Source organism: Sebastes fasciatus, chromosome 12 (assembly GCF_043250625.1).
Source record: "Sebastes fasciatus isolate fSebFas1 chromosome 12, fSebFas1.pri, whole genome shotgun sequence".
Lineage (NCBI taxonomy): Eukaryota > Metazoa > Chordata > Actinopteri > Perciformes > Sebastidae > Sebastes > Sebastes fasciatus.
This window is the reverse complement of record NC_133806.1, coordinates 29,146,215-29,172,544: the sequence shown is the minus strand read 5'-3', so window position 1 is coordinate 29,172,544 and position 26,330 is coordinate 29,146,215. Positions and strand designations below refer to the sequence as shown.

The following is a 26,330-nucleotide window of genomic DNA, read 5'->3' as shown; positions in this document are numbered from 1 at the left end:
ATAAGGTGGCAGCTGGCTGGAGGGAGATCACCAGAGAGCTGAAGGTTTCCTACTGCTCTTGGCTATATTGTGTGTTATTTCCAGTAAATATCACAATATTAAACGTGTATTTTCTGTTTAAAAAGAACAAATGTAGGAAGATAAGTGGTTGCGACTCCAGTCCGATCTCGGGCACACAGCTGATAGGTAGCCTACGTGGTTTGTTGACGTGACTTAACAGAAGTGCATATAGCGGATGCAGTATGTACACGGTGTTGGAACGTGAATTTTGGGCTCCCTGTGGTCCCTGTAGAGGTGGTGGGAATCTGGTGTGTGAATTTATTTAATTAAGTAATTTATATTTATTTATTATTATCATTATTGTTTATTTATTTATTTTCATTCATAAATTAAAAAATGTAATTTATTATAATAAATATTTACTTAATGGTTTTTATTTATTTATGTTATTAATATGATTATTATTATGATTATTAATATTTAATTTCTCCTACTTTGTTTTCGAATAGTTTGTTTTTGAATTTACAGTTACTATCTGTTATATGTACATATTATTACATTTGTTGTGGTTTAGGTTGTTGTAGTCTTTTTTCTTTAGGAAACAATAAAAAGCATGATATAAAAAACTGTTGATGGTCAAGTTGCATTGTGGTAGGCGCCATGTTTTAAAAAGGAAAGAGAATGCAAAGAAAAACAAATACGATATCTTTGGTGCACCGATTTTGATGTCATAGAAGTGCAATGTTAAATGGATGACTGTTGATCAGTTTTATTTTAACTTGATGAAAATTGTCACTGAATGACATTTACAGCAAGCTACGGTAGTGCAAAAACACAAAAGGTGTCCTGCTTGTGAAGCAATAAATGCTGCAAAATTTGTACATGCTAAATGCTCTCCCCACATTTAGAGGTCTTTATCCTTTTTAAACACCATCAGTGTCTACTTAGGTTTAAGGGCTTGTTTTGTTTTCCATGCAAAGGTGCCACAACCACTTTCACAAACATTCATTTTCCCCCCGCACAACCCCCAACCCACACCTCAGATGAAAACACGGAGCATATTGGTGGGGTATACACTTGTTCACCATTTTCCCAAATTACAGACTGAAAAAGGCCAAGGCTGCTTTTTTGCAATAATTTTTCATCAGAGCCCCAAGGGCAAAATCTGTCAACAAAGTTGCTGGAGTGCACTCAAAACAGACCAAGGCCATGTGTTTCAGACAGCCACAACATACATCTGCTGTTGTCATGGTAGTGGTGTTTATCCTACCGATGATTAGAGAGGAGAATGTAGCACAAGAGGATCGGATTATAATACTACCACCAACGACCTGCGGTAAGCTGAGACTTGCCTCATCCGAGACCAAAACAACAAAAGACGTCATCTTGTCGACAGAACTGACCGACTGTGATGCCGCTCAGGGTGTCGGCTGTAACACTCAGCTGGTGATCTGCCTGTCAGAGCACACAGCGGGAGCTAGGATTTTATCTCTGGCCACTGATTATCGACGAGTTCAACTTCGCATCAAAATCTCTTTAAATAGTATGCAAAATCAATAGAGTGGTCCGGTCAGTCAAATCAACTGCCTTCAATCAATAAGAGAAGTTCGACTGAACAATGCCTTCATTATATGGAGACGCTGACTTGTGCAGTGAGAGTGGACAGGGTGATGTGGAAGATAAATCAAATAACACATTCAATGAAAAGATGATGGGATTTCTATGACATTTGGCATGTCGGAGTACATGTATACATACTAGGGCTGTCGAAGTTAACGCAATAACGCAAACTCGTTTTAACGACCACTATTTCTCCAACGCATTAACAGCAAGCTATCGATCTTCCAGCGGTTTTGCCGGGCTCAGTTTTAAAGCTAGAGTGAAGATACTGGCATCATATGAAACTACAAAACCTAAGGAATCCATTGGTACCAATCATGTCATACTAGCTTGACGAGAAAGAGGTTAAATAACGCTCCAAATGTGTGCTAAATTTTGGTGAGGAAAAACTGGCATAGCCATTTTCAAAGGGAACCCTTGACCTCTGACCTCAAGATATGTGAATGAAAATGGGTTCTATGGGTACCCACGAGTCTCCCCTTTACAGACATGCCCACTTTATGATAATCACATGCAGTTTGGGGCAAGTCATAGTCAAGTCAGCACACTGACACACCGACAGCTGTTGTTGCCTGTTGGGCTGCAGTTTGCCATGTTATGATTTGAGCATATTATTTATGCTAAATGCAGTACCTGTGAGGGTTTCTGGACAATATTTGTCATTGTTTTGTGTTGTTAATTGATTTCCAGTAATAAATACATACATTTGCATAAAGCAAGCATATTTGTCCACTCCCATGTTGATAAGAGTATTAAATACTTGAAAAATCTGTCTTTAAGGCACATTTTGAACAGATAAAAAATGTCTGATAAATGTGCGATTAATCCTAATAACATGCTGTATAAATACTGACATAGACAAAACCTTTTCCTGCATGTTTATCCAGTCTTACTCTCCTTGAAAGAACGGTGGAATGAATGTGTCCCTTGACATTTGATCTTTCCAGAGTCAGCAGAAAGCGCTCTCCTCGTCACTTTCCTGCGCAGTTTAGCAGTTCGTCGCCTCTATCACTGATGCTGTCACTTCCTATGTCCAGGACCTGCTGCAACCAAGTCTGCCTGATCGAAATGCTGCTGCCGTCTGCATTGTTAAACTAAGCAGTGGAGGTACGGGCTAACTTGGACATCTCTAGCCGCGAGACTGATGAGATCCACATTGTTCTTGCTGGCTTGCGTAGTCGCCACTCGTCCACTCTGGGTGTGTTCTATCAGCAGCACCACTCACTAGGAAAGAGGCTCATCCATCAAGGCACTTATCATGCACTTATGATGTCTTCAGTGTTTTTAACGTGACTACCCCATTGAGCTGTACTTCACTGCATGATTTCCTACATTTTGTCCCGCAGAATGGGTCTTAACTTCATGTTTTTTACACAAAAGTAAATGTTAATACTCAGAAAGAGTTTTTACTTCCACTTGAGAAAGATTTACCGTCACTTACACAAAAGAACACGTCTTGTTTCTGAATAGAAGTACTGTTGCTACTGTTGTCAGTTCAATACACTGTACCTTGTGCACTGCTGTACACAGATGGTTAAAATGCTGACTGGGGCCATTGAGGTGTTAAGTTATTTGATTATAATGGACACCTGCCAGCTTCTCAGAAACTACTACTTTCCATGGCCAAGTATTCAGTATAATTAAATGCAAAATCTTGCTTAGTATACAACTAAATCAATCATGTATAATGTAGATTACATTACAAAGTCCTCAAAGTGCAAGATAGATAATATCTTTGAATACAGCCACACTGTTGCACCGCCTCTTCAAGGTCGGTCCAAGGAGAGTCTACGGTGCGGCGTCGGGATGGCAGCCTGTTCATCATGATTGGATCAGCAGGTCTTCGCAGGGGGGTTAACACATCCCAGCGTGCACTCTACCCCCCAGACACCATTCTATTTCCTCTGCATACATAAGTAATCAAGTGCAAGGCCCATTGATGTCGATCAACAGCTCAGAGCCACAGACAGTCAGATATCCAATTACTCCTTATGAAGGTCAGGATAAGTGGGGGGTCAATGTCGGATCTGATGTTAAGTTAAGACTGTAATTACTAACGTGCCATTAGGAGCTTAACTACCATGATGAATATGTGACACATTGATTTCTGTATGGATGAGGGCAGAGGTGCAGGCACATCCGCGCTATGTCATCATGGTCCAAGAGTATATGCCAAGGACATACTGCACATATATCATGGACAGAGCCTGTGGCAATGCAGGGCTCCAGACTAACTTTTCACATTGGTTGCACTGCTGCGCCTAACTTTTTCATTTAGGTGCACCCAAATTTTGTTCACTGCGCCCTTTGGCGCCGCAACAATACGTTTTAAGTGTTTTTTTCATTTCCCATAGGCCTACACTAGGGATAGATACCAGAAATGTAGTAGTTGATACCAATACCAATGAAATTCCACGATTCTACTTACCAATTCGATACCACGGTAAGTAAAACTATAAATCCCATGTACTTCAACATACACTCCTTTATTACTGTTTTCATACTGGGTTTTTTTAGGAAGTTAAACAGGTCATAATTCCCTCTATCATCTTTTTTATATTGCTGTGAAAACATCTCCTTCAAACAACTGGATTTATTCAAGTTTCTTGCCAAAAACTACATTTTACTAGATTACATTTGAACGCATCATGATAACGTTAGAATTTACCTTTGTCCATATCTACTGAATGTCTGTCCAGCTACCACAGGAAGGCTGTCTGCTTCTTTGAGTTTCTTGAAAACATTATATAAATAAAATGTATTATTATCATTATTAATAGAGCCTGAACGCACCATAATGTAAATCAATGACACGTCCGGTTAATTAGCTCTCGTCCTGCCGATTTCAACACGGATTTGTTGCTCACAATGTAGCATTATGGAGAGTGAGTTACGGTACCGTAGAGCAATATGTTGATCCGACGTGTTTACATAATACGTTGGTATAGAAGAGTAGCGTAATGTAATGTGTGTGTGGTGAAGTGACAGAGAGAGAGAGAGAGAGAGATGTGCTATAAGCAGATCAGCTGTTTTGCGATCATCGGAGCAGAGAAGAAATTAGCGGTGAAGCTGTCTCGTGTTATTAAATGTACTCTCACACAGACTCAAACTTTTTGCTCTCCCAACTTGTGAAGTTAATCCAGCGGCGTGTTCAGGATTAGGCATCTCACCGCGGACCAGGGAGACAGAACGGCGCTCTGCCGGTGATATCAGGTCTGGAACGTTCAGGGCCGGGGACAGGTGTAACGGGCAGCGCAGCATTTTTCTTGACGTAAAAACAATCTCTAGTTGTCTTCATTATGAATTACCTGCATGTTTTATGGTTGTGATGTTTTTTGAGGAGGAGAACAGGGTGCGGTTTCACACATACACACACACACACACAAAGAGAGACCTGCTAAATGTCAGGTGCACCAGTCTGGAGCCCTGCCACAATGTTATATTTAGCACACATTCCAGTCAAGCTACATTAAACATCAACTCTGTCAGATTAAATGTGGAAAAGCTGTGGAGAGATCTGGCGAGGTCAGGTCTACAATTTTGCCACTAATGAGTCCAACTCATATTGTGGTTATTTCATTACAGCGCCCACTGAAAGCAATTACTGGTCCAGTTGTGACACTTTAACGCCATCTCTCCGTGATCTCGGTCTGAGCTGCTGCTGCCGCCATGACAGTCATTTCCTGTTCCTGTCCTGGTAGTTTCCAAAAACAGCTGGGAGGAACTACTTTGAATTGATGACCCCGCGTGGCTGACAACTGAAGGACGGAAACCGAATTACTCTTTACGACAGTCATCCAAGCAAACACCTACACAGCCCGGGAAGATTATGCTGAGTGACTTCAGCTGGGGTCAAACTAGGGCTGTGTTGTGTTATTAGAGCTTCAGTTACATGACGTCTGCACCATACACTGCACAAGTAGTGTCACAAAAATGAACTACAAACAGAGCCGTTACCTCTATCCATGCAGATGGCATGTAGATGAGAATAGTTACAAGGAGAAGATAGGTGAGAAAATAGTCACAGTCAAACAGCTGACAACCTGGAAATGACATTCCTCTAGGCCCTGAACTGCATCCAGGTCCACCCACACTGGTTCACAAAGAAAGGAGCCAGGAGCCATGTATGAAACCCTTTTTTTGCTGGGAGAAATGACAAAAATAGATATTGAACAAACAAACCTTGAAACACCCGTGAAAATGTTGCTATAAAAACGCCTGGAGTCAGCAGTATTAAGGGAATAACCTGCTTATTCACAATGCGCTGAGATTTTGTAGCTTTGGCTTTTACATCGGTTGTAAACAACCCACAGGTTTGCCTTTTTGGAAGTGAAAATCAAGGCCAATGTTAATATTATTACAGTCTGTCTGTTGTAAAGCTACATTTGATTTAAAGGGGACCCATCATGAAAAATTCACTTTTCCACATATATTTGGGTATGTGGAGTGCCCACAAACTGTGAAATAAGACAACCCAGTCCGTTTTTTGTGGGCTGCTTAGATCAGAAAACATGTGATTCTGTCATAGTATAAAGAACACCACCATATGTATGAAATCTAAATTAAAAAAAGTCACTATGTGAAATGGCTACTATGGGGACTAATATCATCACACATGAATACAATTGGACTCATTGGATCCACAAGAGTCTCAGCTTTCCAGGCATACTCAATTTATGTAATAATGTAACTGTTTAGGGACCCCAGTGTGCAGAAAGATTCAAATACATCATTTTAGAATAGGCAAAAATAACACACTTGTACTGCATGCATAAAACTGCATGTGATTATCATCAGCGACTCGTGGGTAACCATAGAACCCATTTTCATTGACATATCTTGAGGTCAGAGGTCAAGGAACCCCTTTGAAAATGGCCATGCCAGTTTTTCCTCGCCAAAATTTAGCTTAACTTTGGATTATTATTTAGCATTCTTTGCAACATGCAAGTATGACATGGTTTGTATCAATGGACCAATGGATACACATTTTCTTAGGTTTTCTAGTTTCATATGATGCCAGTATCTTCACCCAAGCTTTAAAACGGAGCCTGCTACAACCTCCGAAAGACAGAATAGTGGCCGGGTCCGCCGGCGGGCTGACGGATTTTTAATTAACTGAAAATCGATACAGCGTTTTGGAGAATCGATACAGTATCGCAAAACATAATATCGCGATACTCATGTGTACCCATATTTTCTTACACCCCTACTTCCTATGTCACTTGGAGGACCACTAGGATATACCGCCCATAGCTTGAGAACTACCTTTGTAAAGGTGCGCCATATATTTCTAGCATGCCAAAACGGAGCGTTTCAGACAGAGGGTGAATACAGGTATATTCAGACCGACAGTTTAAGGGGAAAAAATGAGGTTTTTTTAACATTAAAGTATGTAAACATGTTCTAGTAGAAACCCAAAATACAAGTATGAACCTGAAAATTAGCACGATGTGTCCCCTTGAAGATTAAAATGTTGTGCATGCCATTTCACAGTACGATGATGATTATGACAATTATTTTCATTTAATAAAAGGTTTGGATAGCATGGCTTAGCTGGGGGTTTGTTTACAACCTACAATTCAGTTTGATTGCCAGGCTAGGCCTCGAGGTTCGGATTCGTGTTGCTGTTTCTGGACATGTCTGTCCAGAAAACATTACATCAAAATTCAAAGACAGCTCTCCTACCTCTTTATGGAGTCGATTTATGCTAGCTGGCAGAAGCATCTGTAGCAAGTTAAGAGTTTGAATGTGCGACCCAAATCACAGCAATGGTGCATCGCTTCATAAATGTTCTCATCCAGAATGAAAGACTCGGATTAACGGCGCTCCAGTTACATTTTAATGAGCACATGTAGACACTAACAATCAAGCCGTGGATACGTGTGCTCTCAGTTTATCCATAATAGTGAATCAGTTCATCAGAGGACAGAACGCTAAACAAAGTCAGACGTGCGAATGCTTTGGATTCATTCTCCGTGCCTCCGTTCCACGCTTCCAGTCCATTCAAATCAAAGCTAAACTGCTATGTTGAGACGTTTGACCGATTGAATTTTAATGAAAGACTTTTAATTTGGGTCCTGCATTGTACGAATGTTGTTTGAGGTGACTCGAGGGAAGCCAAGAGGAGAGCCAATATTAAAAACCCACAGATAAAGCCACAACAGGCACATAGCAGTCTCTGACAGATGCACAGATTTAGTCACCTGCTTTATGTTTGGTTCAGCAGTTTAGCGAGAGAAAAAAATGCTTTGTTTCGTATTCAGCAAAAAAAATGTGAATGAGCTTTTGGATTTCAAGATGGCAGCCTATTACAGTCATTTTCAGCGTATCCGTGTCATCAACTGTGCTGACACAGCTACCTGAAGATGGAGAGCTGGCTTGGTTTAATCATCTTCTCACCCACAGTAACACACACACACACACACACACACCAAGGAGACGGGTGGATGGATGTGACATTATGATACCTTACACCTCACTTTCCCACGACACAACACATTCCTTTATTCTTTTTGTGGACATCTAGTCCTGGCAGACAACAAACACCTATGCAATACCCATATGCAACCGAAATGGTTGCACTCTGGAGCCCTGTATGACTATCAAAGAGCAGCCAAAGGAGCAATCAATATCTCACCGATGCAGTAGCGAGTCCTCTTTGTCAATGCAAAAGAGGATTTGAGAGGTGGATGTCAGTCTAATCTCACCCCGTGCAAGGCCGCATTAAAAGTACCACGGACCCCTGGGCTACGACTTTTCCTCAACTACTGCCCCGTCCATTCTGCAACAAACATCAGCCACGCTTATTTTGCATACAATAATGCATCAACAATCACTCACGACTGCAGTTTAATCTAAAATGAATACATAGTCATATAATCCCATAGCCCATAGTGAAGCATACATATCCAGTACAGAAATTGTTTCACCAAAAGGTACAAGACGGCTCACTGTTTGCCAATATCCATCTGTCTCTCTCTCACACACACACACACACCAGGCTTGAGCCGCGGTAAGCCTGTGTATTAAAACGGCGGTGAATGTGTGGTTCCTTCACTGTTGATTCGGCTGCCATCAATACTATGGGCTTAGCTACAGATAACAAGTGTGTATGTGTGTGTGTGTGTGTGTGTGTTATAGCCTACAGTTGAGTATTTGAATACACAAGGTCAAATGTGAACCTCCGATATTGTACGGATCCGTTGCAGAACTATAAAAACTACACATATTGTAGAACAGATATGTAAAAATAAAAATGTTTTTCAGTTCAAAAGTCTGAATGCAAACGAGAAGATTACAGCTCTTGAAGCTGTAGTGGGTAGACTTGGGGCAAATATGAGTATTATTATTTTTATAATAAAAACTGTCACTATATCCTGAGAGAAGAACATGAGACCGGTACAAAAAATCATGTTCCTCTGTGTCCTCCGGTTCTCCTAATGGCATCTGCAAGATTTCACAGACCGGAGGAAAACAACCAATCAGAGCTGAGCTGGAGCCTTGCCGTCTCTGAGCAGCTGTCAATCACTCGTGAACTCCGATCAATCGGTCAAACTAGGCAGCGCTGATCAAATATGAATCAATATTCTGTTACTGTAATGCCTATTTCGCTCCACAAATGTCTTCAAAAACATCTTGTAGTGTACTGTTTAGCTGTAATATGGGAAAGTTTGTGACCCGGCAGCCATGTTGAGATCAGTTGAGGAAATACCAAGCACAGCCCACCAGCCAGAGCACAGCCAGGTATGGCTATCGGGACTGAAAAAGTGGGATCGGTGCATCGCTAACAAATATAATGCAAATAATACTTTTCTTAAAAAATGTGCGCATATTTTCAAAAATAAATCATAAATTACATATAATTTTGTGATATTTTTTCCTCTAGTATGGGCTGTCCACACATATATTTAACATTTCCTGTTGAAAAACTACAGTCAGGCAGGCTTTAATTTCTGCACACAACCTCCTGAGGTTATATAGCTGAAGGCTGTGAAAACACAATTAGCTTTTAAGGTAACAAGACTGCACATTATAACCTTATTGATTCAAAATGTACCGTTCTTTTAGAATTCATGGAATTATTTATTCAAGAGAAATGAATTTGTGTTTTCAATGGGAGAATGAACGAGCTGTTCTCAGTAATGTATCCAGCACTAAAGATACTAAAATATAAAACCAAACGCAAGCTGTGAACCGTTTCACCTAGGGTTAAAACAGCATGAAAGAAACAACCAAAAGCATTTTGTTTTGATCCATCTAACCCAGCGTTCACATACTGGCTAAGCAATGTGACCACTTCTACCTTGCAGTCAACATCCAGAAAAAGCCAAAGCGATAAATGATTTATGCAGACTGTGCGTACGCTACCACGAGACCCATTAAAAATACAGAATGTACACACAACCAAGGAGGACTGTGAACTGGGTTTCCTATAATTCCTACAAAGGCTGTGTGAGAGTATTTACACTTCAGTTTAAAGGCTTCTCTGGGGTCTACCCATTACCCAAACATAGTAGCTGAAAATATCAACTCAAGTGTATATATGTGTAAAGATAGATAATATAATTTACATACTTTACAATAAACAAATAATAAAAGTGGAATGTTTTTTTTGCGTTGTGACCTGAAATCAACCATCACCTTTCTTCACATCAACGTCTTTTCACATCCAAAGTCATCAGTGGAGCATAGCTGACCAGAAATGTCAGCCATTATCAGCAGAAGCCATTTTAAAATTCCCTGAGATTCCTGCCGGGCTTCTTCTTTTTTTTTTTTTTTTTTGACTGGATAAGAATAGATCAAAAGTGACATTGTGCTGACCTTTTAGTGCTGAACATCTTGGCAGCGTCTTCTTTCTCGTGCTCAGAGGCTCTGGGAGGTCGAGGTTTTGATGTTGACTTTTCAAACCTGCAGGAAGCACGCACACACACACGGACGCACACACGCATACATACAAAGCAGAAAGACAGGGGACAGAAGGAGATAACAGTGAGGTTTTCAGCATCACAGTCTTGTTGCCCTCAAGTTGTCTGAACGCCTAGGCCACGCTGACCTCAGCAACATCCATTAGCTGGCCTCCAACTGAGCGATTCAAATTGACTGGGCATGGCAGGAGGGAGTGTGCAGAGCAGAACTCAGTCAACATGACAAAAGACAATGCATGGAGTCAAATATCAGCTTTAAGAATCATTTGCTTTACTTCGCCACAGCTGATTAAAACAGTGTGGAATTAATTAGCACTGAAGCTGGAGCGACGAGGAACAATTAAAATGCAATTAAAAAAAGGAGAACTATACTGTATATGTGCTTGTGTAGGCAAACATACCACATGCAGGCTATTAAGCAGCTCTGAATGGTTAAATCCCCAAACTGTCTCTGCCTATACCCACCACTTTGTATAATGGCTGGGAGTTAAGGTTATCAGAGACTGTGGAGGAGGAGCCGGAGTAAAAGAAGATAGGGTTCAATAATTAATGCTGAAGTCTATGCAGGCCTCACTTCTCACCCTCTCCTGTCTGTAATGAGATGAGTGGAGGGCCAGAGGGAAGGAGGGAAGGAAAGGGAAGGAGAATGAGGTGATTAAAGCGCCCCATCTACCTCCTTTCCCCCCCTCCATCAGTTAGACGCACCGGCGTGTGCACACACACATACACACCATATCATTTATAACACCTGGAGTGTGTTTCCTCTCAGCTACACACTGGTAAGGAGCTGAGGAGGAGAGCTGCATAAGCAGGCATAAAGGTTAACAAAGTAGTATGACACTGGAAACATCTGATAATTCATTCAGGTGACATGGAAACCGCGGATGTACTCACTTCTGTAAGTAATCTAAGGCAGCGCAGAAACCTACTTTGTGGCTTCCATATTCACAGATGATAACGGTAAGCAGCAAGCAGTCTGCCAATTATAATATGATGAATATGGAGAAATAACTTCTTCATAATACATGTTTGACTATTTTAAATACAGCCTGCAGTTAAGATTAATTGTTCTGACACTGCATTCCTGTCAAGGTATGACGTGCGTTTGATAATGCAATTAGCTAGATTAAGGATTAGAGTAGTCTCACTTTTAGAAGCCAGACAAAACACACATCTCAGATAAGGGTAGAAGCTGTTGTCAACAGTTTGTCACCAGTTAGGATGCCAGTGTGGTCCTTACTATTCAATACCAACGCTAACAACAAACGGTCTACCGAAGGTTTGTTTACTTTTTCTCTTGTTCCCCTGCTGGAGTTCAGCCTGCAAGCTGCTGTCTGTCAAACATGACACGTTGAGACAGAAAAATACCTTTTGTCCTTCCTTTTAATAATTTAAAAACTAGAATAAATAAAAACAACATTGACATTATGCAAAAAGGGAAGACTAAATGTGATCAGTTCAGTTGGACTTTAAAACCACAAATGTCAGCCTCCGCATGGTGCTAGAGGGAAAGTCATCAGGATTCATCCTCTGGGGACAGTGGATGTCTGCACAAAATACCATGGCTATCCATACAATAGTTGTTGAGATATATCAGTTTGGAAAATCGTTTAACTTTAAAGCAGTACATCACATTTAAACAGGTTCTGTTTTTTTTTTTTATATCTGAAACATTTCATACTATTATGGCAGCAGGGGGACGTTAATGAGACGAGAAATACCTCGCCATAAAGGGCTGCAGGTACATGCACACTGACAGCCAATTATTATAAAATATTTCATTTCATTAAAGCAAACTGTTTATCTAATCTGAGGGAAAATTCAGAGCCCAGGGAGTACAGAGAGAGATGATTTCAAAGAGTCACATAATTTCCTTTTCCATTGCTGTTAAAATGTGACTCATCCTCCAATTCGTCACAGTGTTCCAGGGCTTTAAAATGATTACACAGAGTGCTTTACCAAACCCAACCAGCACTCCCCTCACAAAAATAACAACAAACCGTCAAGCTTTCAAAGGGTCTATACTGAACCAAGACAAAAACTGAAAATACATTTACACATTATTTGGGATTATAGGAGGCCAGCTTCAAGTGGTCTTAAAGTGAGCAGGAAGTTTCTTATTTAAGCAACATACAGTAAAATGAAAAATAAACTCGAAGCCAACAAAGAGGAAAAAGGAGACGATACTACAGGAATACAAGTACAAAACATGAATTAAAATAAACCCAGCTGCTCTTTTTTTTGGGTGTACCACTTCAAGTTATTTGACTAATGTCTCATTTAAGTCATGTGACGTTGCATTTGGATGTTCATTTCTTCTCAAATTTGACTGTAAACTGCAAAGGCAGACACCCGCAAGCATTCATGTTCTGTTTGTGTAGACATGCTGAAAATGCAGAATACGTATAAGGTTGGTATTTGGCTTTGACCTTGTCGCCCATTGCAAGGATACACTAACCTCAGCCCAGGGGAACTTCAACTAAGAGCCTTCAGGTGAATGCTGGGATGGAGGTGGGGCTAATGTAATGGTGTAAGAGCAGCAGCAAATGATTGCAGCGCTTTTAGCAGAGATTTTAGGTGAGTTGCGGTGCATTGAAAGTAGGGCTACGAAAGTTAACGGCACTAATTTATTTAACGCAACTTGCGATTTTTAGGTCGTAGCGGGCTCAGGTTTAAAGCTTAAGTGAAGATACTGGTATCATATGAAACTATAAAAACCTAAGGAATCCATTGGTACCAACCGTGGTACCAGGTGGTACCTCCTTCTCGACCAGCTTGTCGAGAAGGAGGCTAAATATCGCTTCAAACTTCACTTTGCTTCAAAGCGGTCCCTTGACCTCTGACCTCAAGATATGTGAATGTAAATGGGTTCTATGGGTACCCACGAGTCTCCCCTTTACAGACATGCCCACTTTATGCTAATCAAATGCAGTTTGGGGCAAGTCATAGTCAAGTCAGCACACTGACACACTGACAGCTGTTGTTGCCTGTTGGGCTGCAGTTTGCCATGTTATGATTTGAGCATATTGTTTTATGCTAAATGCAGTACCTGTGAGGGTTTCTGGACTATATTTGTCATTGTTTTGTGTTGTTATTGATTTCCAGTAATAAATATATACATACATACATTTGCATAAAATAGTGTATTTGTCCACTTCCATATTGATAAGAGTATTAAATACTTGACAAATCTCCCTGTAAGGTACATTTTGAACAGATAAAACATTTTTGATTTTGCGATTAACTATGGACAATCATGCGATTAATCGCAATTAAATGTTTTAATCGATTGATAGCCCTTATTGAAAGATAAATAGAGTTAATATAAATGGATTTTTAAGTTACAGAGAGGAGTGTATGTCATGTGCAGCACACTCTGGCTTTCTGCTTGACCCATCTCGCAAACTTGGTTCCATTTTATGCAACCATGTAAAAATTTACAGTGAACACACAATATTGCTTTGTTCTGCCCCTCAGTAACATATTGATCATACAATTTCATTCCTTCTTTTTTAAGTGTAATTAACAAAAGGCAACATTGAATGTTATAGCTTATTTGTATGGTTTATCTGTCTTTCTGCACTATTACCAAATGCATAAACCTACACCACAAGAATGCACCAGTGGAGCCATGTGGTTCCTGCTGACATGAACGGACCTTGTCTACTTCTATCTCTATGGTAAAAGGACCTTGTTTGAGGATGTTTTCCCTGCCGAGCTTCATTAAGCCAGCCTTGTGTTTCAGCTTAATTGTCTCTACGCGTGCAGAGAATCCTGACAAACACTATCAGCATCCGAGCATGTAATGGATCGAGGTGAATCCCTCCGACAGACAGGGGGGACAGCAGGTATTGCCGGTGCTCAGGCGTGCACTTTTGCTGAAAGCTGCCGGCCGTAAAACAACAATGACACAGGGGTGATGTGTTGGGTTTAACACACACAGCTCTAAAGCTCAGGGCTGACGGAGCTATTTCACACAAAACAAAGATGAGCTAAGCATGTAACCAGAGCAACTGAAAACACATCACGCCAAACGCCCTCTCAGCCGAGGCAAATGGAGTGAATTCCATTCTCAAATCCATACTGTTTTAGATGTAAATTTCAACCCTCCCTGGCGCTGGGTCATTTATGAATGACGAGGAGAGGAGGTAAATAAAGATATCAGCTGTGCCGGTTCCTGGATGAAATCCAGAGTGTGAGCAGGAGAAGTGGAGTATTGATCAGAGGCAGGATTAGCTGGCCCAGCATGCAGCTAAATCAGGTACAGAGGGAGGGAAACAACACAACAACATCAGCCACGTAACACAGGAGGTATAGCTGAAGTATTCTAAAGCAACGCATGGCCGTTTTCTTTTCCAATATGCCTCGGAGACATTCAAGAAAGAGCAGGAAAGACTGAACTCTGGCTACTCTATAACAGCTGTAGGCGATACCCTTTTTGTCTAAATCGATTTGTATTATCGGGCATCCTGACTGTATTGATAATTGCCGTAGGCTTGAAGGGTGAACAGTTCACCGACATGCAACAGCACAACATTTCTCAGTGTGTGAAAATGTCTGGTGAAAATGCCCATGTTTCCTTACAGTATAGCACAAGGATTCAAAGTAAAAAATTCAGTGAAGATGCCTAATTTGAAATGATGAGTATTTGGCGAGTATTAAATTCCAATATAGTCCAGTAGCTGCAGTGGCATTTCAATCAGGGCCCGGTTCGCTGCAGTGATATGACTCATCTTCTCTATTCCCGTCCCCTGGTCGTCCCATTGTCTGCACCTCACCATTGTTTACATCTCTCCCCCCCCCACTCCAGTGCCTCATCTCTCCTTTCTCCCCAATTCATTTCCTTGGCCGTGTCTGGCGGCGCACACACAGAGCCTGATTGCAGCACGTTTCCTGAACTAATAGGGGTCACATTAGCCTGGCAGGAAACACAATGCCATTATGGAAATGCTCAGTCAATTACTGGGCAACGAATAAACACCCCCCCGTCTGTCATTTTTGACTCTCATATTTGCGTTGGGCTAATGGTTGCGATGCACGGTTGTTATCTGCTCAGGGGCATCTTATCTGTGTCTCCCGGAGGAACTCGGCAATATGCTCGAGGTCAGTTGTGTCATTGTTGGATTGTTGGGTTGCCCTGGATGAGAGCGTTTCCGCTGCAAATAAAACATCTCCATGCAAATTTTGCCAGCCACTTGTCAGTGAAACGGGATAATGGATTCATCTTTCAGTGTCCAAACATCACGTAGCCTTAATTGTAGTCCTGTATTAACACCTTCTTCAGTAATTTAGACTGAAGAATGACAATAGATGTATGTTTGACAATTGCTTTCAATTTAGTTACTGAATTGATTTAGACAGAAAAGCTGGAAATATGACTAAATATGAAAGTAAGATAATAACTTTAGCACAGACCTTTCCAGTTTACTTCCCTCATATGCCATTTACCCTAATAAAGCACCAGGAGGCTAATTCTAGCCTGAATCATAACAGCTATATCTTTTATAGACAACGGGTTTTGGGTAATATTATCTATGCTTATGGGAACTGCAATGAGGTTAAAATATGGAAGACTTCTTAAATTACCATTTCCACTAAACACAATATGAGCTCACATTGGCCGAGTTCATTTAATATGTTTTATTACATTTTTTGAATCCGGTCCCATAATGAATTTTAATACAAGATAACAAGGTAAAAACAACAAAAAAGCTTGGTTGTAAAGTGAGCTCCCTGTAACACCAAGCGCTTCAGAAATTTGCCAAGAAGTTATTCATAGATACTGCAGGATATGATGGAGAGATGAGTACAAAATGTACAATTACTCTATTGGTAGATTTGAATTAAAGCTGGTAAGACTAGAAATTGCGCACATAACTATTTCCTCCAACTTTTACAGATGATATGACTCTCGGCAGTCAGAAATGAGCACATATTAAGGTGGTTAGAGAACAACGTTATTGCTAGGGCTTGGCAATATATCGAAATTATATCGATATTGTGATATGAGACTAGATATCGTCTTTGATTTTGGATATAGTAATATTGCATAAGTGTTGTCTTTTTTGCGTTTTAAAGGTTGCAATACCATAAAGTGATGACATTTTCTGAACTTACCAGACTGTTCTAGCTGTTCTATTATTTGCCTCTCCCCACTTAGTCATTATATCAACTTATTTATCAAAAATCTCCTTGTGTAAATATTTTGTAACAGCTCTAATAGTCAACCCTACAATATTGTTGCAGTATCGATATCGAGGTATTGGTAAAAAATATCGTGATATGATTTTATTTCTTGCCCAGAGTTAGATGAAAAGATAAATACCACTCTCATGTCTTTACACTAAATACAGTATGAAGCCAGAACCAGGAGACCGTTAGCTTAGCTTAGCAAAAAGACTGGAAATGGGGAAAACAGCTGGCTTGGCTCTGTCAAAGGGTAAAAAGAAATCCACCTACCAGCACCTTTAAAAGCTGACTAATCAACACAATGTCTCTCAGGCAGCAACATTATCTGAAATTTCTCTTATATTTTCTCTTAATTTTCTGCTAAAAGAAAAAAATACGGGTTACACCCTCTAAACACTATATAAGGGCAGGAATTAGCATAGGTAACGCACCCTAAACACTATAGAGGGGCATGTGTTGTGCTGGGTGTAAATACTCAGAATTGGAGAGATGCCACCAAAAAAAGTCTGTAAGAAGAAAAAGAACTTCAGCAGTAGTGAAATTGTGGGACTGTTAAATAAACTTAAACAAAGTAAACATGTGATTTTCTAGAGCATCAGTACTGGAGTTCCATTAAAATCGAAAACCCAGCAAAAGCTTTTTGCCCCTTGGCAATCTGAATCTGAATTAAATAGATCTGTGTGATCTCTAAAAGTGCATTCTCTGTGGAAGGCCTGGTTGGCCAAAGCACCGAAGAGCAGAAGCTGAACACACGCAGTATCAGCCAAGGGCTTTATAGTCTTAATTGGGATCAATGGACCAGTTGTATTTCTTTAGCCCACAAATTCAATAATCCCATCACTATAATTACTCTAAAACATAATTATATGAGGATATTCATGCGTTTTTTTTATGTTCCTCAAATCTAAAACTCATGTTTCATTGGGTTGGACAATTTGTGGACTGTGAACACAATGTTTTTTCCTATATTGGTACGAGTGCTCTCGAATCATAAAATGTTCTCTGACCTAAGAGAAGAGCAAAAATAAGAAAACGTTGGTAATATCAGAAATCTATTTTTACTAACAAAATAAGAACAAACTGGATATGAACCAAAAAAAGAGTAAATTTGTTCTTATATAATTTCCTGCATGAGGCCCATTGGGTCTCATTTGTTTGATAAGTACAACAACCAAAATGTTTTATTAGTTAATATATTATAAATTGGTGAAACTAGAAAACATAAGGAATCCATTGGTACCAACCATGTCATACTAGCTTGTCAGGAAGGAGGTAAAATAACGCTCCAAACGTGCGCTAAACTTTGGCGAGGAAAAACTGTCATGGCCATTTTCAAAAGGGGTCCCTTGACCTCTGACCTCAAGATATGTGAATGAAAATGGGTTCTATGGGTACCCACGAGTCTCCCCTTTACAGACAAGCCCACTTTATAACAATCACATTCAGTTACACTCACAGCTATTGTTGTCTTGAGGGTTTCTGGACAAAAATGTGTCATTGTTTTGTGTTTTTAATTGATTTCCAATAATAAATATATACATACATTTGCATAAAGCAGCATATTTTCCCACGTCGATAAGAATATTAAATTCTTGATAAATCTCCTTTTAAGGTACATTTTGAACAGATAAAAAATGTGCGATTAATCACGATTAAATATTTGAATCGATTGACAGCTTGAGTACAATATTTTCTTTCTAAATGCATGATGTTTCCAAAGTCAATGAGTAATCGTGTTAAATAATCGTGATCTCAATATTGACCAAAATAATAGCAGCCCTAGTCAAGTCAAGTCAATTTTGTTTCTAAAGCCCGATATCACAAATCACAACATTGCCTCAGGGGGCTTTACAATCTGTACAGGATACAACACCCTCTGTCCTTTACGGTACGACCCTCTCATCAGATGAGGATGACTACATATGATGACAGCTGAGGCAGTTCTGACGGTCCGATCAGTTGTGACATCCAGATCATAAATCAGCCCAACAATGGTGTCCCTGTTAAAGCTGTAAGCTACAGTATAGAAAGTAGTAGAATCCTAGAAAGTTCCCTCTCTGAACATTTCCCTCAGTTCCTTCAACTTTCAAGCCCCCATGAGAAACGCTATCTCCCGCACATTACATCAAAATATGTCGTAGCGTAGCTCTATTAGAGTAGGAACAGTCAACGAAAGGGGTCGATGAAAAAAAATGAACCACTTAAAGAGATATTGACACGAGGGCCCAGAAACAAAGTCATTCCTCACACCAGGGGAACGGTTCTCTTCTCTCGCCTGCTTGTACAATATAACACCATTCCAGGCGGGAACTACACAGCCCCATGAGATTACATTATGCCAAGAAAACTACTGAGAATCTCTTCTTCACAGCTCACTGTTTACTCAAAATAAACCCCTGCCTTCCTGCGTTGATCTATTTCTGTCTGTGAGTGTTCCTGAGGTTTTCTATGAGCATGGAGGCTGCACATGATGACAATGGTGGGAAAAAAAGAGAAAACCTCAGCTTTCCAGCAGAGTAGCTCATGGCAAGGTATGTACGGGAGCTAGAACACTGTCAGTTTGAGTTAAAGACGTGTACACAGTCGGTTTGGGGGACTGCTCTCTGCTGAGTCACTTCACTGTGTGATATTAGGCTGACAGAGACAAATGCCCGTGGAGTATCAGTCAAAAATGACCCCCGTCCCCTTGCTTTGATTCAATTAGCTTTCAAGCAGTGTCCCAAAGTGGAACCAAAGGCAATGTTCACTCAACTTAAGTGATGGGGCCAAATCTGATTTTAGTTTGCTGACAGCGTCGCCTTCTTCCCATCAAGTTACGTGGCGCGAGTTTTGTGATGTATGTCATCTGGCTGTCACATTATCACTCCGCTCGCAAAGGGGGGAGGGGGGGATGCACTCAGAACATGCCCTTAATTTACCCTGACAGCTATTTGGATGATAAGTTTGGACGTTAAAAGTAAAATTTGCAAATTTATCAGAAAACGTGTGCCTGTGCAGGGGGTGAAGAACGGTAGTAGAACGGAGGAAATGAGCGCAGATTCATTCCTCTCAAACCAACTGGAGGGGAAACAGATTTAAAGCTGCAGTGGGTAGAAATGGAGCAAATATGATTTAAAAAAGGTTACTATATCCTGACAGTAGTGCATAAGACAAGTTATCTGAAAAAAATCATGTGCCTCTGTCTCCTCCGGTGCTCCTAATGGCAGCATGATGGCAAAATACAGGAGGAAAACAACCAATCAGAGCCGAGCTGGAGCCTGCCGTCTCTGAGCAGCTGTCAACCACTCGGGAACTTCGATCAAACGGTCAAACTAGGCAGCGCTGATCAAATATGAATCAATATTCAGTGACTGTAATACCTATTTCTCGCCTAAAATGTTTTCAGAAACATCTTGCTACTGTTTAGCTGTAAAATGCTAAAAGTTTGTGAGCATGATCGGATCAGTTGAGGAAATACCAAGAAGCACTGCCCACCGGCCGGAGCAAACTTTCTCATTTTACAGCTAAACAGTACACTGCAAGATGTTTCTGAAAACATTTTAGGGGAAAAATAGGTATTACAGTCACAGAATATTGATTCATATTTGATCAGCGCTGCCTAGTTTGACCGCTTAAGTTTGCGAGTGATTGACAGCTGCCTCTGAAAAGACCTGTGATTGGTCAAGGTCTCCCGTCACGCGTTTGATTTTTTAAAGCCTGAAAACAGAGAAATGAGGAGTTGCAGAAGTCTAGTTTTCTCTCTGAACACTTGAATTACAATATGCTGAAAGGTTATTATGGAATTTTTGCCCAGTGATGCCGAAAACATTCTGCCTACTGTAGGTTTTAATCACTTTCAACACCAAACATCAACACCAAAGAGTGCCTCTGCCATCCTTTATCCTATCCATGTAATCAGTGATTTGGGTTACATGGCCGGCATCCTGATGCATCATGGGCCAAGTACACTGGGAGGTGTTGCTATGATCAAGAAAGGAGGAGGAGGATGAGGAGACATGGGGGGAAGGGGGGGTCACTGGGACGGGTTCCTGTGGCTTAGCATGGCAAATCCTCTGTAATCCTCCAACCAGTCCCATGGTGCTGTTTACTGTATGTGGGTAAAGCTATTGTGGAACCAGACCAAACCCGCCCTGCTACCATGTAAACCACATAGCTGGTCCTCCACTATTGGTCACCTGCTCTCTTTTTAAGAGGACTGCTGAGGATGTTTATCCTTCCCGAAATCTCTTTTGAGATTATCATCATTAGACGGCGGGATAACAGGCAGGGAGCCAGACAAAAGAGACGAAAATCACATAGAGAGGGGTGCGAAAACAAAACATTCCTCAGGGTATTTATACCAAACGGAGGGAAGGCTGGAGGGGGGGGGGGCTGCTTTATGGCCTGCAGTCTGGCTGCGTGGTACAAAGTAAAATCATTATGGAGAACAGAAGCTTTCTCCAGATCAACGCAAGTTATTTCCAGCAGAGCACACCACACATGAAGCATCAAAGTGGCATGAAAGCATCGTCCTGTCTGGGAATCGCCGGCGCATCTTTGAGTCTCAAGCCGGTATGGAGCCATAAAGCAACATAATGGAAGAATTTATTTCTTGGAAGCTTTCAAATTCATCTGCAGCTGGATTCCTGAAATCACATTACAACAGAAGGCAACAAATCACTGTCACTGGCCTTGTCATTATCTAATTACTTTCTTGTGGATTCAGGACCCTCCTCTGCCCTCACTCGCCTCCCTTTCTCTGTTTGTCTCTCTCTCCCTCGTTCTATTAATATTTTGCAACACCATACTTCTCTATTATTCCAAAAAAATTCAATATCACCAAAAAAGTACAGTCTATGAAAAACTAATAATTGCAAAAGCTAAAATAAAACTGAATTAATTCCTTCATCTAGCAGTTTAATTGCTGGCACCAGGACTGAATTGAAATGCACATGCAGCTGCTTGCCAAGATTTATTTCACTACATGCTGAATGAATAGCAATAAGTTTTTAAACAAGTGGGGATCATTTCGGGCAGCGCTGCAGCGATTACACGATTAATCCATCGACAGAAAATTAGTTGGAAACTATTTTCATAACCAATTAATTTCTTTATTTTTTAAATTCTCTGATCGCAACATTTCCAATGTGAGAAAAATATTCATAAACTTGAATATCTCTGGGTTACGGACTGTAAGAGGAAACGAGACATTTGATGACCTCACCCTGGACTCCAGTGTCGAAAACGACCGGGGCTCCTGTAAAGTAGCACATGAGGCTGGCCAACTACAAGCTTCTTACGCAGCCTGAACAAAGTACTTAACAGAGTCAAAACTTTGGCCCGTAATCAGAGGAAAGGTGATTTTGGTTTCAGACAAACCCTCTTTTAGAGATTTATTATGCAAGATTAACAGCCTCATGTGGCACTGCCCGGCATCATTCAGCCTCAAATGCTTCTTTATTCTTTTTCATTGCAACAGCTTCTATGAGTTTCAGTACAGGGTCTGAACATGGATTAGCATCAGCCGGTTACAAAGGCAGATTTAGGACTCCAGTGATGGTGGCTCCCTCTGGTCTGTTTGTTTGAAGAGCTCTCAAAGAACCACTGGAGAACCATATGTATTACAGACACATACAAAAACAGTTCCTTACTGGCTACATGGCACTATTATAGAACAAATAAGAACCATTTATGACTCATTTTTAATATAAAACTGCAGTGCTTAGACACTACAGAATCCCTATGGAACCACTTATATCTGCATGGAGCCACTCAGGGTTATAAAGAACCACTAATTTACCTTCAGATTATGAAAGGTCATATAGCATCAGCTCAATGTAAAAGCAGTTTTATACTAGATGTTGTCATTGTACAAAAAAAACTGGCAGCAGTTTAACACTCACAGAACGTGTTGTAGGAAACCTTCTGCCTGGCAAAAAGTCTGATGTTGGTAATTCAGCGTGTGTTCGCAGAGATTCCCGGCTCTACCTGACAGCCGTGTGTGTGTGTGTGTGAGTGAGTGTGTGTGTGTGAGTGTGAGCGTGTGTGTGCATTAATGAGGTTGCAGAGATAGTCGCAGCTGTTAAAACACCACATGACTTTAGAGCCCTTCACAGATGAATCTGGGAGATACTGAATTTAGCCGAGGCCACCTCGATAAACATCAAGCCTCATCCCTTACAGCTTCGGCTTATCGGCGCCAAAACAAAAGCATCAAAAGCATGAAAGCACAGTTTGATATACTTGAAATGTATTTTGTTAGAACCAATTGAATTTGTTTTTCTTTTTAAAACACCATGTATGTAATCGTGTCTGCTAAGTGAATATAGTTCAGTTTCATCAGTGCAGTAATCAATTGGTAACAGCGAGCACTCAGTGACGACGGCGGGGTGGAGGATTAATCAAAGCCAGCAGGACCGAGCATAATTTGATCATGAGAGTCATCGTTCGAGTTGTGAGTGTCGCCTGTCACCGGCCGCCATTCTTTGTAATAGGTGTTAGTGCTTGTTTTCTCCAACATGACAAGATTTGTATTTCATAAGATTAGTCCAAATTTCCATTTGATGACTACAGCATGGTTAGTGAAATCGCTCAGCATTTCACATTAAAATGTTGGACTCGGAGCTGAAACATTTAATTGATTGGACAGAATATTAACCAGCAACAATGATTATTTGAGTCACTTTTCAATCAAAAATGCCATATTACCTAGTTCCAGCTTCTCAATTTCTTTATGTTATATAATAGTACACTAAATATTGTTGGGTTTTGGACTATTAGTCGGACAAAACAAGCCATCTGAATATGTTACCTTGGCACTTTCTTTTTACATTTTTTAATAGTAGAGCTGCGACGATTGTTATCAACTATTAAATTAATCACCAACTATTTTGATAATCTATTAATCGGTTTGAGTCATTATTTAAGAGAAAAAAAGTTAAAATTATCTGGTTCCAGCTTCATAAATGTGAATATTTTTTGGTTTGTTTACTCCTCAGTGACAGTAAACTTAATATCTTTGAGTTGTGGATAAAATAAGACATTTTAGGACATCATCTTGTGGTTTGGGAAACACCGATCGACATTTTTCACCATTTTTTGACATTTAATAAACAAAACAACTCATCGATTAATCGAGAAAAAAATCAACAATGAAAATAAGTGTTAGTTGCAGCCCTAGTTGGAGTAGTAGCTCCTTAAAGAGATAATATTTGTACGGATTCATGGCGACATTATTAAGAAATAAGGCTGTCAACGTTACGTAATAATAATCCGTTAACACAAAATTGTTTTAACGCCACTAATTTCTTTACCGCAATCGATCTTTCGGAGGTTGTAGCGGCTCAGTTTTTAAGCTAAAGTGAACATCATATGAAACTAGAAAAGCATACTAGCTTGACGTGAAGGAGGCTATATAACGCTACAAAGTTGCGCTAAATTTTGGCGAGGAAAAACTGGCATGGGCCATGTTCAAAGGGGTCCCTTGACCTCTGACCTCAAGATATGTGAATGAAAATGGGTTCTCTGGGTACCCACGAGTCTCCCCTTTACAGACATGCCCACTTTATGATAATCACATGCAGTTTGGGGCAAGTCATAGTCAAGTCAGCACACTGACACACTGACAGCTGTTGTTGCCTGTTGGGCTGCAGTTTGCCATGTTATGATTTGAGCATATTTTTATGCTAAATGCAGTACACTGATGATGTGTCCAAGCCGCACCATCTACATGCAGATGGTGTTTCTTCAAACTTATGCTAAATGCAGTACCTGCGAGGGTTTCTGTACAATAATTGACATTGTTTTGTGTTGTTAACTGATTTCCAATAACAAATATATACATACATTTGAATAAAGCAGCATATCTGCCCACTCCCATGTTGATAAGAGTATTAAATACTTGATAAATCTCCCTTAAAAGGTACATTTTGAACAGATAAAAAATGTGATTAATCTCAATTAACTATGGACAATCATGCGATTAAGAGCGATTAAACATTTTAACAATTGACAGCCCTATGAGGAAAATGTTAAAATGAACAAAACATGAAGAAAGTCTATGTTTTCTAACTAATGTGGACCACCAAGTAAAACAACAAAAAAGCCACGGCGGTCACAAAACGAGTCGTATCGTGACACATTTTCATGAGCATGTAACACTTGAACACTCAACTCCTCCATCCCTCGACCTTGAACATCTCACAGACCTTGAACAAACTACAGGAAGCATCAGCAGAGCACAGTGTGTCTCTGGACAGTAATACAGCTCCTTTTACCTGAACACGCTGACCCTGCTCTGCACTGATATGTTTTATTAGGATGTATAATAAGAGATTAAGGAGTCTGGACAATATACAGGCCCCGGAGGCAGCTCATTCTGCACCTTATGGGGCTATACCTTATTGCATTATGCAATGTGGTAATAGGCTTAGATACATGCAACTCTGCAGGGGCGGGGGGGGAGTTTTGGGCTGACTCTGATGACTCACTTCATTAAGTCTCCCTTCCTCAGAGCTTTCTAGTTGCTGAGGAGTGAACTTTCCAAGCTCCCGCATTAACGCTGACCTCGGATGGCATTTACAGTAGAGTAAACATCCACTTATTAACTCACTAAAACAAGAAAACATTTTTATTCACACATGTCTGAGTTTATAATTAACATTTCAATTTCCATGTTTTTCTTTTATTTCTAGAATATCCTGTAAAAAGTCTGACCTTATTTCTCTCAATGCTATCTTTATTCTCCTCTAGTACCTCTAAATGTTCCTATAATACTCCTACAGGGAGTCCACTGCCTACTTTTGCTGATATATTTGTCCATTTTCTAGAACAGTGAAATGGCTGGTACACTAGTAATGCTAAAAGATAAAAATGGACATAAGCTACCTCTTGATAGTAGTATAAATACAATCAAATGGACACAAATAGCACCCAATGGTGCGTTTAGGGAACAATTGCAGCGACCCTTTACCTGAATTTCACCTGCACTGTCTGAAAGCATCACCATGCAGAAGCAGCATCTGAAAAGAACTATTTTTAACCCACCCGGGCTCCTGAGCTGCACCAGCTGCACGGAAACACAACACTTTGCAAACATTAAAGCTTTATAAGGAAACGACTTATCCGGCCACATCAAAACAGAAGTCGGCTGAGTCGTTTCGGAAACACAACACAACACAACGCGCACTGCTACTCACTTTAACGAGAGAGGAGCCGCTTCACATGGACGCAAACATCACTCGGACACACGGTTTAGAAGTGTTTCTTCATCAGGCGTGCACCATCTCGGGAATGTACACACGGGCAGACATGCGGAGTCATTTGACCTTCTCCCAATAGAAACTACCATCGATGAGACGTAGGAGAGGGGAGGAGCGGACCATACCAAGAGAGGCGTCCCGGCCAGGAGAGGGGGGTGGTGGGGAGAGGAGGAGGAGAGCTGTCAGACTGGATGCTCTGCTGCAGGAATGACAATGATCTAGGAGTTGCAGTGAAGGGTGGAAATAAATGTAGTAGAGCTAGTAGGTGGAAATAGAGTGAAATAGCAGCAGTTTCATAAGCAATTTAGTTTCACTAGACATCTCACCCTCCCTTCTGCTTTCCCGCGTTAAAGAGTAC

The 26,330-nt window shown here is 40.6% G+C and overlaps 1 protein-coding gene across 1 annotated transcript in view; it reads right to left on the bottom strand.

The window, feature by feature from the left end:
- The window catches only part of oxr1a (oxidation resistance 1a), a 186,959-nt gene extending 160,898 nt beyond the window's left edge, over positions 1-26,061 (bottom strand). Inside the window, exons 1-2 of the mRNA XM_074654604.1 lie at positions 25,910-26,061; positions 10,441-10,527 (exon numbers count right to left, since the gene is read on the bottom strand). Coding sequence (XP_074510705.1) covers positions 10,441-10,457 — 17 coding nt within the window. The 5' untranslated portion in view covers positions 10,458-10,527; positions 25,910-26,061. The remainder of the gene's footprint in view (positions 1-10,440; positions 10,528-25,909) is intronic.
- Between the last annotated feature and the right edge of the window lie 269 nt (positions 26,062-26,330).